Here is an 11,845-nt window from a genome sequence, read left to right as displayed (position 1 = left end):
TATATATATATAAAAACTCCAAAAGCTCACTGCCATCAATTTGACTCAGACTCGTCAAGACCCTGTGGACAGGGTAGAACTGCCCTTGTGGGATTCTGAGACTATATCTTTACAGAATGATGTCATCATGTAGAAAGCCCCATCTTTCTCCTAAGGAGCAGCTGGTGGTTTCAAACTGCTATCCTGTGGTTCTCAATCCAACGTAACCCACCATACCACCAGGGCTCCTGTGTGAGTCTGGATAGACTAGAGAAACACATTCATAGACACTCACATGTGTGTAAGAAAGAGCTTTATAGACAAGAGCAGGCAAATATTGAGAAAACATCCCAGTCCAGTCCAGATCAAGTCCATAAGTCCACTATTAGCCCATATCTATAACTCCCTCTTCAGACTCACATGCAATGATGCGGAATGCAGGAAGATCACAGGCCAGTGGGTGCAAAGTCTTGTGGATCCAGTAGTGTTGTAAAAATCTCAGGGCTGGCAGGGGTCTCCAAGTGACTTCTCCAGCTCCAGAGGTCTGACTCCATCAGCCTTTCTCCATGTGTCTTCTCCACAGGGATGTCTCCCAGGGAGTGAGTGTGTGTCCCACCTCCAGCGAGCTATTGATCTCCTTAGCACCTCCAAATGAGGTCATCAAGCTACTACCTGATTGACAGGCTAGACTCTACCCCTTCACTCTGAATCCTAAAATTAACACCAGATTATGTAACTACCGCAGCTCCTTATAAAAAAAATTTTTTTAAGGCAGGCTTGGTGGTGGATAAAGTTACACAAAGAGCAGGCTGCCCCAATGTGCACTGCGCACAGAGCTTGTCCTCTGCCCCGGCCAGAAGGTACCTTGGGGAAACTCTGGCTGGCCGGCCAGTGGTTTCTAGGAAGGTGGCGGCAGCCAGACGGGGGTGTTTGCCTTGACTGAGGTTCAGCAAACGGGGGTGGCATGAGCCCAGAGAGCCAGCCGCATCTGGCCACACAACCAACCTGTATGTGCCTTAGCTGCACACACTCCCGTCTCCAGCGCGGGGCCTGGCAGCTGCGGAGGGCTCCAGACCACGGCGGGGACAGAAGGGCTTTGTGTGGGGCAGGAAGCTACCATGTGCACCTCGCCAGTGGGTGCTCTGAGGGATGTTACCTCTGGGCTCAAGATCCCCTCTCCCCAGTCAACCCTGCAAGGGTCCCACCCTCCGGCTATGGTTCATCACACACACGTAGAGGGTGCACTCCCATGCCACACTGATGCACCTCAGCTCCGTCAGCTGTGACCTGGCAGGTCACTTGTCTTCGGGGGCTGTAGTTTCCCAGCTTCAAACAGAGATGAGCATCAGTGTATTAGGGCTGCCTGCTTATCAGAGAAGAGGAGCCCCCATGGCGTGTGATTGTGCTCACTGGACTGCTAACGTCAAGGTCAGCAGTTCGAAACTACCAGCCTCTCTGTGGGAAGGCAACGAGGCTTTCTACCGCCATAAAGCGTGACGGTCTCAGAGCCCTAGGGGGCAGTTCCACGTTGTCCTAGAGAGCCGCTCACTGTGCGTGGAGATGGACGGGGAGACTCCCACTAGCAGCCGTATGGAGGGCCCAGAGGAAACACCCTCCCTCAGTCCTCACAGGGACTGCCTGACTCAGATTGGACTCCCCAGGGAGAGTTCTGGAGACGAGGGGACCCCAAGCCAAGTTCATTCCTGAGCAGCTAATGCTGAGAAACACCAGGAGAGGGCGGGGGAGTGAGATGGGAGGGGAGCCCTGGATGACAGAGCAGGTAGGACACACGTCTCAGAGTTAGCCCACGGCATTCCCATCCACCGCTCGCTGCTGTGGGCTGCGTCTGGAGGGAGGCGGCCAGCCTTCCCCACGTGCTCAGTACTCTCGGATTCCCTGGGTGTGCAGGTGATCTGAGTGCTGGGTGGTTTAAACCACAGGTGCCTTGGGCCGTGCACCACATGCTCCGCATGCACCGGAGGGGCCATAGACCCAGAGATGGCTGGTGTGGTTTCCACGGTCCCGGTTTTAGCACCGAGACATCTACCCTTCCGGGAAACAGCTCAGCCTGACCTGGATGGCTGTTCTCACGCCAGAGGGCATTCAGACCCAGCACTGCCAGCCTGTCTCAGGGCAGGGCAAAGAACAAGCCCCCGGGCAGAGGCTGGGCTCCCAATGAGGCAAAGCCAGACACCCAAGGGGTCAGGAAGTGAGGGAGTGAGGGAGTGAATCTCAGAGATACTAGTAACCTGCTCAGTGCCACACAGCCCGCAGAGGCCCGGGGGTGGGCTCAAACCCAGGCCTGGTGAGAGCCAAAGCCCAGGTCCTGGACCCGCCTGGGCCTCCATCCACTGAGCAGAGAAGTCGGAGGCACTCAGGAGCCACTGGGAGACAGGGAGTGGAGTAGAAACCACACTAGACTTTTCCATGGGAAAACTCCCACGCTTTAATCTTGTCAAAGAACTTTCTGGGACACATTGCAAAACCGATCCTGTGTTGACCAGACAGCCTATCAGCCCCCCAGTGCCACTTCTGACCCTGAATCTTGTCCAGCCAGCAGCCCCTCTGCCCAACTCCTAGGTGAGCCTGACTCGAAAGAGGTGACTACAGACCAGGGCTGGCCCCGTGTGCTCGCAGTGTGCACACGTGCACCTTTCCTGGTGTGTATCTGCAGATGGCATGGGTCCCGGGCTGACTGTCAACAGGTCAGTCAGTAAAGAGCTGGTGCCCAGAGCCTATCAATTAACCCCTGCTGCCCTAACCCTCCATTCCTTGCCTAGGGTCCCCAGACTGCTCCTCATCCAGGAAACGCAAGATTAACTCTTGCCCGGCAGGGACCACTTCCTCTGGTCATGCTTCAGCTCCCAGGGTGGACCAGTATTATCTCTGTCTCTGTCTGTCTGACTGTCTCTCTCTACACCAGGGTTTCTCAACCTGTGGGCTGAGACCCCCCTTGGGGTCAAGCGACCCTTTCACAGGGGTCACCTAAGACCATTGGAAAACACATATTTCCAATGGTCTTAGGAACCAAGACACCGCTCCTCTGTCCGTCTCCAGGCAGGTTCGCCCACATTCAGATATGCCCACATACGCGTACCCAGCATCAAGACTGTTACCATGCTTCAAGACAAAATTTCATTGATTTGTCATTAGAAATAATTAGTTCATGATATAGAATTACATGTTGTTTTTGTGATGAATCACTGTGCTTTCATTATGTTCAATTTGTAACCATGAAAATACATCCTGCCTATCAGATATTTACATGACGATCCATCACAGTAGCAAAATTACAGCGATGAAGTAGCAATGAAAATAATTCTATGGTTGGGGGGTCACCACCACATGAGGAACTGTATGTAAAGGTCACGGCATGAGGAAGGTTGAGAACCACTGCTCTACACACACACACACACACACACCGTATTTTCAAATCAGACAGTCATTCTGAATCCTTGTTGAAAAAACAATGCTTCGCTGGTGATGGTTCAACAATCTGGAGCTCGCTCACTCCTGCGCTGTGAATACTCCCCGCTGGACCAACTGCAAATGACCAGGATGACCCGACAGAGCACGGTGGGGGTTAGGAGAGATGGTACGTGCAATAGGGCCCCCAGAACACAGTCTTCGCTGCAGAGATGTGGTGATAAACAACCTCAAGAGGACAGGGGGAGGACACACTGCCATCGAGCCCATTCTGACTCAGAGTGACCCTAGATCAAGTGTCCAGGGCTGTAGATCTTTCTGGGAGCAGATAAGGCCGTCTGTCTCCCTCCAAGTGGCTGGTCTGGCCGGCCCGTCTTGCTGTTAGGAGCCCAATGCTTAATCTGAATATGCAGTCGGAGCCGCTGATGTAAAATGCCACCAGGAAGGGGTGAATTCTAAGCATTCCCTGCATGTTTTCATATATCTGGCACTGTGGTGGTGATGCCTGCTCCCAGGTGATTCCAACTCAGAGCGGCCTGACGGTCAGTTATTTTAGATCACGTCACCTGCCTTCAGACCCTGGGGCACTGTGGGGTCAGTGTCGGGCTGCAAGGTCAGCACAGGCAAGCCCTCAGAAACTCCGCTAGCGCCCCAGGTGAACGGTGAGGCCGTCTGCTCCTATCCAGCCTCAGAACCCCTGCCTGGTGTTTTGGTGAGCTGGGGTGGGCTTGGTGGCAGTGAGGTTGGGGTGTGAGGGAGCCTCCCTGGTGGTGCGGCGGTGAAAGCACTGCGGGGAGACCCAGAAAGTGAGCAGTTGGCACCCACTGCCCTCCCACCCTCCCCCACGAGAGACAGAGGAAGCTGTCTGCTTCTGTGCAGATGCACAGCCTTGGAAACCCCGTGGGCCAGTCCCCTCTTGCTGGGGCATCCCTGCGAGGGGTAGACACTCAGCAGCAGTGGGTTAGGGGTGGCTTTTTTTGTTGTTTTTTGAAGGGTGAGCATCTACCCACCGGCTGAATTCCTGGAAATGCTGACAAGCACTCTCTGAGCTCTTAGGCAGTGACTCTAGCACACAGCTCGGTGGATACTGTGATAGGTAGGTTTATGGTGCCAACCTGGTCCATAGGAACATGTGGGATTAATCAGGTCACAGTGTGATTGGAGGGCAAAGCCCTGCCTCCCTCTATCTTGCTCTCTGGTGATGGGACCAGCGTGCACCTGCTTTAGCTAGTTCTCGGCCTCAACCTGTGACCTACACTCCCTGTGGGACAGCCAACCCGCGGATCAAGTCGCTAGAGCTTGAGTTACTTTGAGGCCTGCTTCACCACACTGCTAGTACGTCCATCACTTGAGCTGAGGCTGGTGGATCCTGTTGTCTTGCATTGCTTGAATTCAAGATCCCACTGGGCCTACTTTGATAAGCTCCCAAGCTGCTGGCTGTTGGTGGCCCATCCTGATGTCTGCTGCCTGTGGGCAGACTCTGCCTGCATTGCCTGAGGGAAGACTCAGCTGTCTGCTTCCTTGACCTTGGACCCAGCAACCCTGGTGAGTTGAAGGACTTCCAGGATATTAAGGATTCCACACAAGTGAGTTGAACTGAGCCCTCTGTACTGCTGTGTGGACTAATTAGCTGTTACATTCCTTCATGCTTTTACCTATATATAATCATAAGTGTCCTGGTTCTGTTTCACTAGAGAACTCTGCTACACACAGGTATACTCAGACCCCAAACTCACTGCCATTGATTCAGTGCCGACTCATGGCCACCCTGCAGGACAGGGTAGAACTGCCCCTGTGGGTTTCCCAGACTGTCACTCTTTAAGGCGACCGAAAGCCTCATCTTTCTCCTATAGGGCAGCTAGTGGTTTCAAACCACCGACCTCGTGGTTAACAGCCCAATGCATAACCACTATGCCACCAGGGATGAATACACAACAAATGACTAACTAAAAAACAAACGTGCCGATGGTCCAAAGACAAGGAGGAGGAGTCATCACCACCCATCCTGTCCCGATCCCTCCAGACCCCCCACTGCTCCCCACCTGTGATCAGCCCCACCTACCTGCAGCAGGAAATCAAAGAGTGCCAGGCGTGCCCACTCGGCGTGGTGGATGCCCAGACATGGGGCCTGGCCTGGCCAGCTGCAGCCACGCACCAGCAGGGCCTGGTACTGCAGCCAGCCCAAGGCCAGGGAGTTCTGGTCGTCATCAGGGTCAGCCAGGTGCTGCACATCTGGTGCCCACCAGACCAGAGGCCTCGCGTGGCCATCGGTGTAGCGGTAGGGCAGCAGGGGGTTGTGGAAGCGCCGGGCCACAGCAGGCAGGCTTCGTCGCAGCCCCAGGACACGGTCCACGTGGAAGGACAGGACCTCGGGCAGGTCTCCCGGCCTCTTGATGAGGCCGCACAGCCCCTGGGCGCAATGCCGGCTGAGTGCAGGAGGAGACAGGGCTGGAAGGGCACCCTGGACAGAGAGGCCAACCTGCAGCACCTGCCCGTGGGCAGGCACCCGGGCCTTGCCCACCACCGCTCCCCTGGCCAACAGCCCGAGTGTCTGCACGTCATGCTCTGTGAACCACGGTGGCATCTGCTCCCTTGTCAATGACTCAGGGCTCTCAGCGTCACACCAGACGGACCCTTGTAACTCTCCAACAGAGCCAGGCCACCAAGGTGCCCCCTGGGCTGGGCCAGGGTCCCCAACATGTGGCCGGTCACTCCGGGCTTTCTTATCAGCACCTGGCGGCTCCCTACCCTCAGCCAGGTGGGGCTGCAGAGCCCATGTTGCAGTAGCCCTCCAAGTCCAGGCAGGATTTGAGTCACTCCCCGTGAGCTGGCTGACCAGGATGCCCCTCTTGTTCTGGGTCCCCTGGGTGGGACTGGCTGGCCCCATGTGGCCATGGTCTCTGATGCCCGGACCCCTGACCCCACCCTCCCTCGGCGACCCGGGATGCCGAGTGCTGAGTCTTGACCCTCCAAGAGCTGCAGAAGCAATGTCCCTCCTGACCCTCCCTGGACGTCGGCCATCCCCCTCCGGGGCCTGCTTGCTCCTGTCCACTCTCACCGGGTGGCTAGGCTCCTCAGTGCAGACCCCATGGGAATTCCTGGGTGAAGCCAAGCCCCTGCGGAACCCCAGGCTTCTTGCCCGAGGCCGCCGGTTGGAGTTCAGAGTCTGCCGGACGTGGGGGGCAGGGCCACTAGTTACCCGCCAGAGCTCCATGAAGGCAGGTTCCCGACTGGCGGCTGGGTGCAGTGCGGGGAAGCGGGTGACGGCCACTGCAGACAGGGTCATCACGAGGCAGAATGCCAGTACTGCCCGCCTCTTGCCCCGCAGCCTTCTCCAGAGCCAAGGTGCCTGCAGGGGGCAGGGGGGGTAGGAGAAAGAGACAGCTTGAGACAGTTCGGAGGTGATGCCAGGCCCGGCGCACTGGAGAACAGAACATAGACAAGGGGTGTCTGGGGACGTAACTCCTCAAACCAACCCACCACCACTGAGGTGATGCCGACTTAGCATGACCGAATAGGACAGGAGAGGACTCTGAGTGTCCCACACCGAACTCTTGACGGGAGTCGAAAACCCCTGTCTTTCCCCTGCCAAACGGCTGGTGGCTTTGGACTGCAGATCCCACGACCACAGCCCAACATGTCACACCACTAGCCCACCAGAACTCCTGTCTGGCTCCACACAGGAATGAAAAATACAGAGTCCGGGTGAAGAAGCAGCCAGCTGCCTTCAAGAGAGGAAATGTGGCTCCGGGTCCAGTCCGCTCAGGCTAGCAGGCTTAGTTCACTCTGCCCTCAGGAAAACCTTGCCCCAGGCCTCCTTTGCCCTGTCAACCCATTGGGGCAGGGCCCCCGGCACCATACAGGGTCTCTTCCTCCCTGCCAGGTCCTGCCAGCTCTTCTCTAGATGACCCATGGGACCCTTGTGGCTGACAGGAGTGGTCCCCAGGAATGTGCTCCTCCCTGGCTCCAAACCTCGGACCCATCCTGTGAAAGGGCGCTTTCTCCGCCTCCTTTGCAGTTGGCCATGGTCATGGGATGTAAACCCGCGCCTCATTGACTCTGAATGAAACTGGCCATTGTCCCTTCCCTTTATCTGTACAAGAAAGATGCCCCCACCAACACCCCCCCACACACATAGTAGGGGTCCCATAGCATTGGGAACCTGCTCCCTCCTCACCTGCAAATACAGCTGGTGAGGGTGGGTCTTTGAGTGTCAGGCCCTTCACGGCTTCAACTAACCTCACCGTGCCTACAAAAACCCATTCCCCGAATAAGGGCACATGTCCGGATCTAGAGAGCAGGCTGTGAACACCTTGCAAAGGGCCATTCTCCACCCGACCACACTTGCTGATGACCGGTGGCCCAAAGGAGACCTCTATTCCACAACTCAAGCTGGCTGACACCACATGATGTCCTAAAGTTTCTTCCATACGTACAGCCACCTGACATGGGGTAACTCTCCTGCATGAGACCTCTTTAAAGTCTGGAGAAGCAAGCGTGTTGCTTGGAGAACTGAGGTGCTCCTGCCCCAAGCCACGGTATTGGCCTATGCACGTGACGGTTGGATGTTCGAGTAAAAAGAGTGGAGGAGAATGGACGCATTTGAAGGATGCCTCTGACGAAGAGTAGGGAAAAGACGCTGGACCGACAGAACAACAAGCACATGGTCGTGGAAGAAGCACAGCCAGGATGCTCCTTAGCAGCAAGGACAGCGAGACTTCATCTCACGTACTTTGGACATGTTGTCAGGAGGGGCCAGCTCCTGGAGAAGGACGCTGTGGTAGTTACATAACCTGGTGTCAACTTGAGACTATGGAGAGTGAACGGGGCTGGCGTTGAGCCTGTCAATCAGGTTGCAGCTTGATGACCTCACTTGGAGGCCCTACGGAAATACATAGCTCACTGGAGGCCAGACTCATGCTCTCTGCTGGTCTCCCTGTGAGACATTCCTGCTGACAAGCCACCTGGAGCTAAGCTGATGGAGCCAGAGCCCTGGATCTGGGGAAGCCATGTGGAGACCCACCCCAGCGCTGAGATACTTCCACCACCACTGGATCCACAAGACTTTCCACCCACTGGCCTGTGATCTTCATGCATTCTGCATCATTGCATGTGTTGTGTGAGTCTGAAGAGGAATTTATAGGCTGGTATTGGACATATGGGCTAATATCAGACATACAGACTGGGCTGGGGTGTTTTCTTAATATTCAATTGCTCTTTGATATAAAGTTCTCTCTTGCACACATGAGTGTCTCCTAATTTGTTTCTCTAGTCTACCCGGACTGACACAGACACCGCGCCTGATAAAGTAGCAGGGCAGCAGAAGTTGACACCGTGGCCGCAGCAATGGGCTCAAACATGACAACTGCTGTGAGATGCTGCAGGGCCAGTGGTGTTTCATTCTGTTGTAGGCTGAGTGGGTACTGACGTGACAGCATCGAACAGCCGCAGTCACTTGACCTTTGAGCTGCTGCCTCCTAGTTCTCGATGGGAAGATGCCCCACTTCTAGACCTGTTCCTCTCCTGCGAGGGTTAGATCATTCCATCTCTTACAATAACAGTACGGCCCACAGGGAGCAGCCAGGGCATGAATCTTACAGGGGGAGTCTCTGGGCACCTCTGTAAAGGAGATGCAGAGGTTAAGCCCCACTCCCTCCGACTGGTGTCAATTGCCATGATCTATCCATTATCGTCTTCTTTAATTGTCGTGACACCCCAGCCGGGGGCCAGGGAGTGGGAATGACATCATCCCCACTCTACAGATGGGAAAATGGAACAGGCTAGCCTGCTGGGTGCGCTCAACTGGAAAAAAATAAGAAGACATATGGCCCAGGGACAAAGAAGGCCATTTGGGTCTGTTACACACACACACACACACACACACACACACACACACACACACACCTTTTTTCAAAAAGATGAATGTGTTTTTCAAGTTGGCTACATAATCTATCTCCTCAATGTTTCGGATACAACAAGGGGGAAAAAAATAACTCCTCGTTTTAAGGGGTTTGCATGCTTCTCACAGCCTCACGTGGCTGCAGACTGCCCAGGGCACATGTGCAGCTGGACAGAGAGCGAGGCTCCACGTGGTGTGAGCAGATGGCCCTGCAGGGCCACCCAAGGAAAGCCTTGGAGAAAGAAAGCCAAGCAGCTCTGATAGAACATCCTATGACGAGAACTCTCCAGCTGAGTCATAAAGCATACACCCGAGAAAGGAGAAAGGGGAGCGGGCCTATCACACACTAGAAAGTGTGCAGATGGGATCCAAGTGGACCCCACCGCTGCACACGGTCCAGCAGCCTGCTGGTCCGCACCCTCGCCATCAGAGAGAGCGCGCCCTCTCTGCCCTGCAGCGACCACACAAGAGGGGATGAGAAATGGCATGGCTGTCACACTCAGGTTTTCCAGCTCTGTCCCCCTCCCTCCCTCCAACCCCACAACTCACACTCCATTTCCACGCCTCCTCTTCGCTCCACAGAGACAGTGCCCACTGGTTCCGACAAGCACATCCACAGCGGCACAGCAAAAAGAGAAAGAGCGGGAGAGAGCAAATGGACGGGTGCAGGGGTTTCAGAAAAGGGTGTCAGAGAGGCCTCTAGTCCTAACCCTGCTTCCACCCCGTGTTCTGAGCCGTGTAACAAGGAGCAGTGGCACAACCTCTCTGCCCTATTTCCTCAGGTATAAAGCTGGGTGGGGGGGGCAGTGAAGGAAGTTGTCTCTCCAAGAATTGAGGCCGGGAGGAAGGGAGCGGCAAAGGGCCCATGCCACAACTGGGTGCATTTCATGGGAGGGGGCATTGGAGCTTTCCTCCCCTGCTTTCTGAAACCCCTCCACATTTCTGGTCTTTTATTTTATTATTATCATTTTAAATCATTTTACTGGGGGCTCGTACAATTCTTATCACAATCCATACATATATCCATTGTTTCAAGCACATTTGTACATTTGTTGCAGTGGGCATTTCTGGTCTTTTAAAGACTCCCCATACCCCTTCCTGAGTGCCGGGTACAACACTATGTCAGCCAGGGAAAACAGGGGTTCCTGGGGGAGCCACTCAAGGTAGAGCCCTTTCGAAGGAGAAGGCTCTTTCATCCTCAGCTCTCGCTTTGCAGTGAGAAAGGGGGCTCCATACAAAGACCTCCAGAGTGGGCGCGGAGGGAGCTGCTGGATTTAGATGTGTGGGGAGGTGGTATGAGGAACGGACTCAGGGTGGGAGCAGGCGGAGAGACGAAAGAAAAAGACTGAGACCCCAATAGACACTCGGCCCGGGGTCCTACCAACCCTGGGAAGAAAAGTTACGAGTGTAGTGGCCCGAAGGACCAGGGCACTGAGCAGGTGGGGCTGTGCTGCGTGGGGACAGGAGCCCAGTTCCACTCGGGGACTCCATGCAGGGTACATGACAGCTCTCACACATGAAGTGAGGCAGGCGTCATGGGAGACACTGTTCGCGATCCTCCCTTCCTCCTCATTGCCACCGTTTCAACTGCCTTTGGCCTTGGCCGTGTGAGTGGACCTAGGTCATGAGTCTATTCTGACTCGTAGCAGCCCTGTCCCTGCAAAGCGGTCCCTGAGGGTTTCTGAGACTGGCATTCCTTCAAACCCCAAACCAAAGTGACTGCCATCCACTCAGCACTGACTCATAGAGCCCCTCCCATGGGTTTCTGAGACGGCAACTGTTTCACGAGAGTAGAAAGCCCAGCCTTTCTTTACAGGAGTGGAAAGCCTCCTCTTTCTCCCTTGGAGCGGCTGATGGTTTTGAACTGCTGGCCTTGCAGGTAGCATTCCAATGCGTAACCACAACACCACCAAGACCCTTCATGTCCTCCCAGAGGCATTCAATGTGCTGGTGTGATTTGGCTTGCCTCCTTCCAAGCCTGTTTCCATCATGATAAGAGTATGTCCCAAATGAGGCACTTGGAGCAGACTTGAATCCAATCCCCAACATACAGCCAAAGCAACCTCACCTGCAAAGCTTGGCCCGTAACCAAGAAACAGATGTCTGCTGCTGCACATGGTTCATCACGCGAGGCGGTTTGCTCTGCAGCACCACCACCACAAAACCTAGCACAGCCTGTGATCTTCCCGCATTCGGCGTCATTACATGTGCTTCATGAGTATGAAGAGGAAGTTATGGACTAGTGTGTCTGTTTGGGTGGACTAGAGAAACAAATTCATAGACACGCATGTGTGTAAGAGACAGCTTTATATAAAGAGCAGTTGTATATTAAGAAAACATCCCAGCCCAGTCCAGATCAAGTCCACAAGTCCAATATTAGTCCCTATGTCTGAGACCAGTCTATAAATTCCTCTTCAGACTCATGCAACACATGCAATGACGCTGAATGCAGGAAGATCACAGGCCAGTGGGTGGAAAATCTTGTGGATCCAGTGGTGGTGGAAACACCTCAGCACTGGCTTGGGTCTCCACGTGGCTCCT

The 11,845-nt window shown here is 54.8% G+C and overlaps 1 protein-coding gene across 1 annotated transcript in view; it reads right to left on the bottom strand.

Moving 5' to 3' along the window:
• Nucleotides 1–7,431, bottom strand: part of GASK1A (golgi associated kinase 1A) — a 16,174-nt gene extending 8,743 nt beyond the window's left edge. The window contains exons 1-3 of the mRNA XM_045294995.1: nt 7,378–7,431; nt 6,605–6,675; nt 5,468–5,831 (exon numbers count right to left, since the gene is read on the bottom strand). Coding sequence (XP_045150930.1) covers nt 5,468–5,831; nt 6,605–6,675; nt 7,378–7,431 — 489 coding nt within the window. The remainder of the gene's footprint in view (nt 1–5,467; nt 5,832–6,604; nt 6,676–7,377) is intronic.
• Between the last annotated feature and the right edge of the window lie 4,414 nt (nt 7,432–11,845).

The sequence above is a fragment of the Echinops telfairi genome, unplaced genomic scaffold (genome assembly GCF_000313985.2).
Source record: "Echinops telfairi isolate 266 unplaced genomic scaffold, ASM31398v2 ScPeMD7_4225;HRSCAF=4972, whole genome shotgun sequence".
NCBI lineage: Eukaryota > Metazoa > Chordata > Mammalia > Afrosoricida > Tenrecidae > Echinops > Echinops telfairi.
This window is presented reverse-complemented; position numbering and strand designations above follow the sequence as displayed.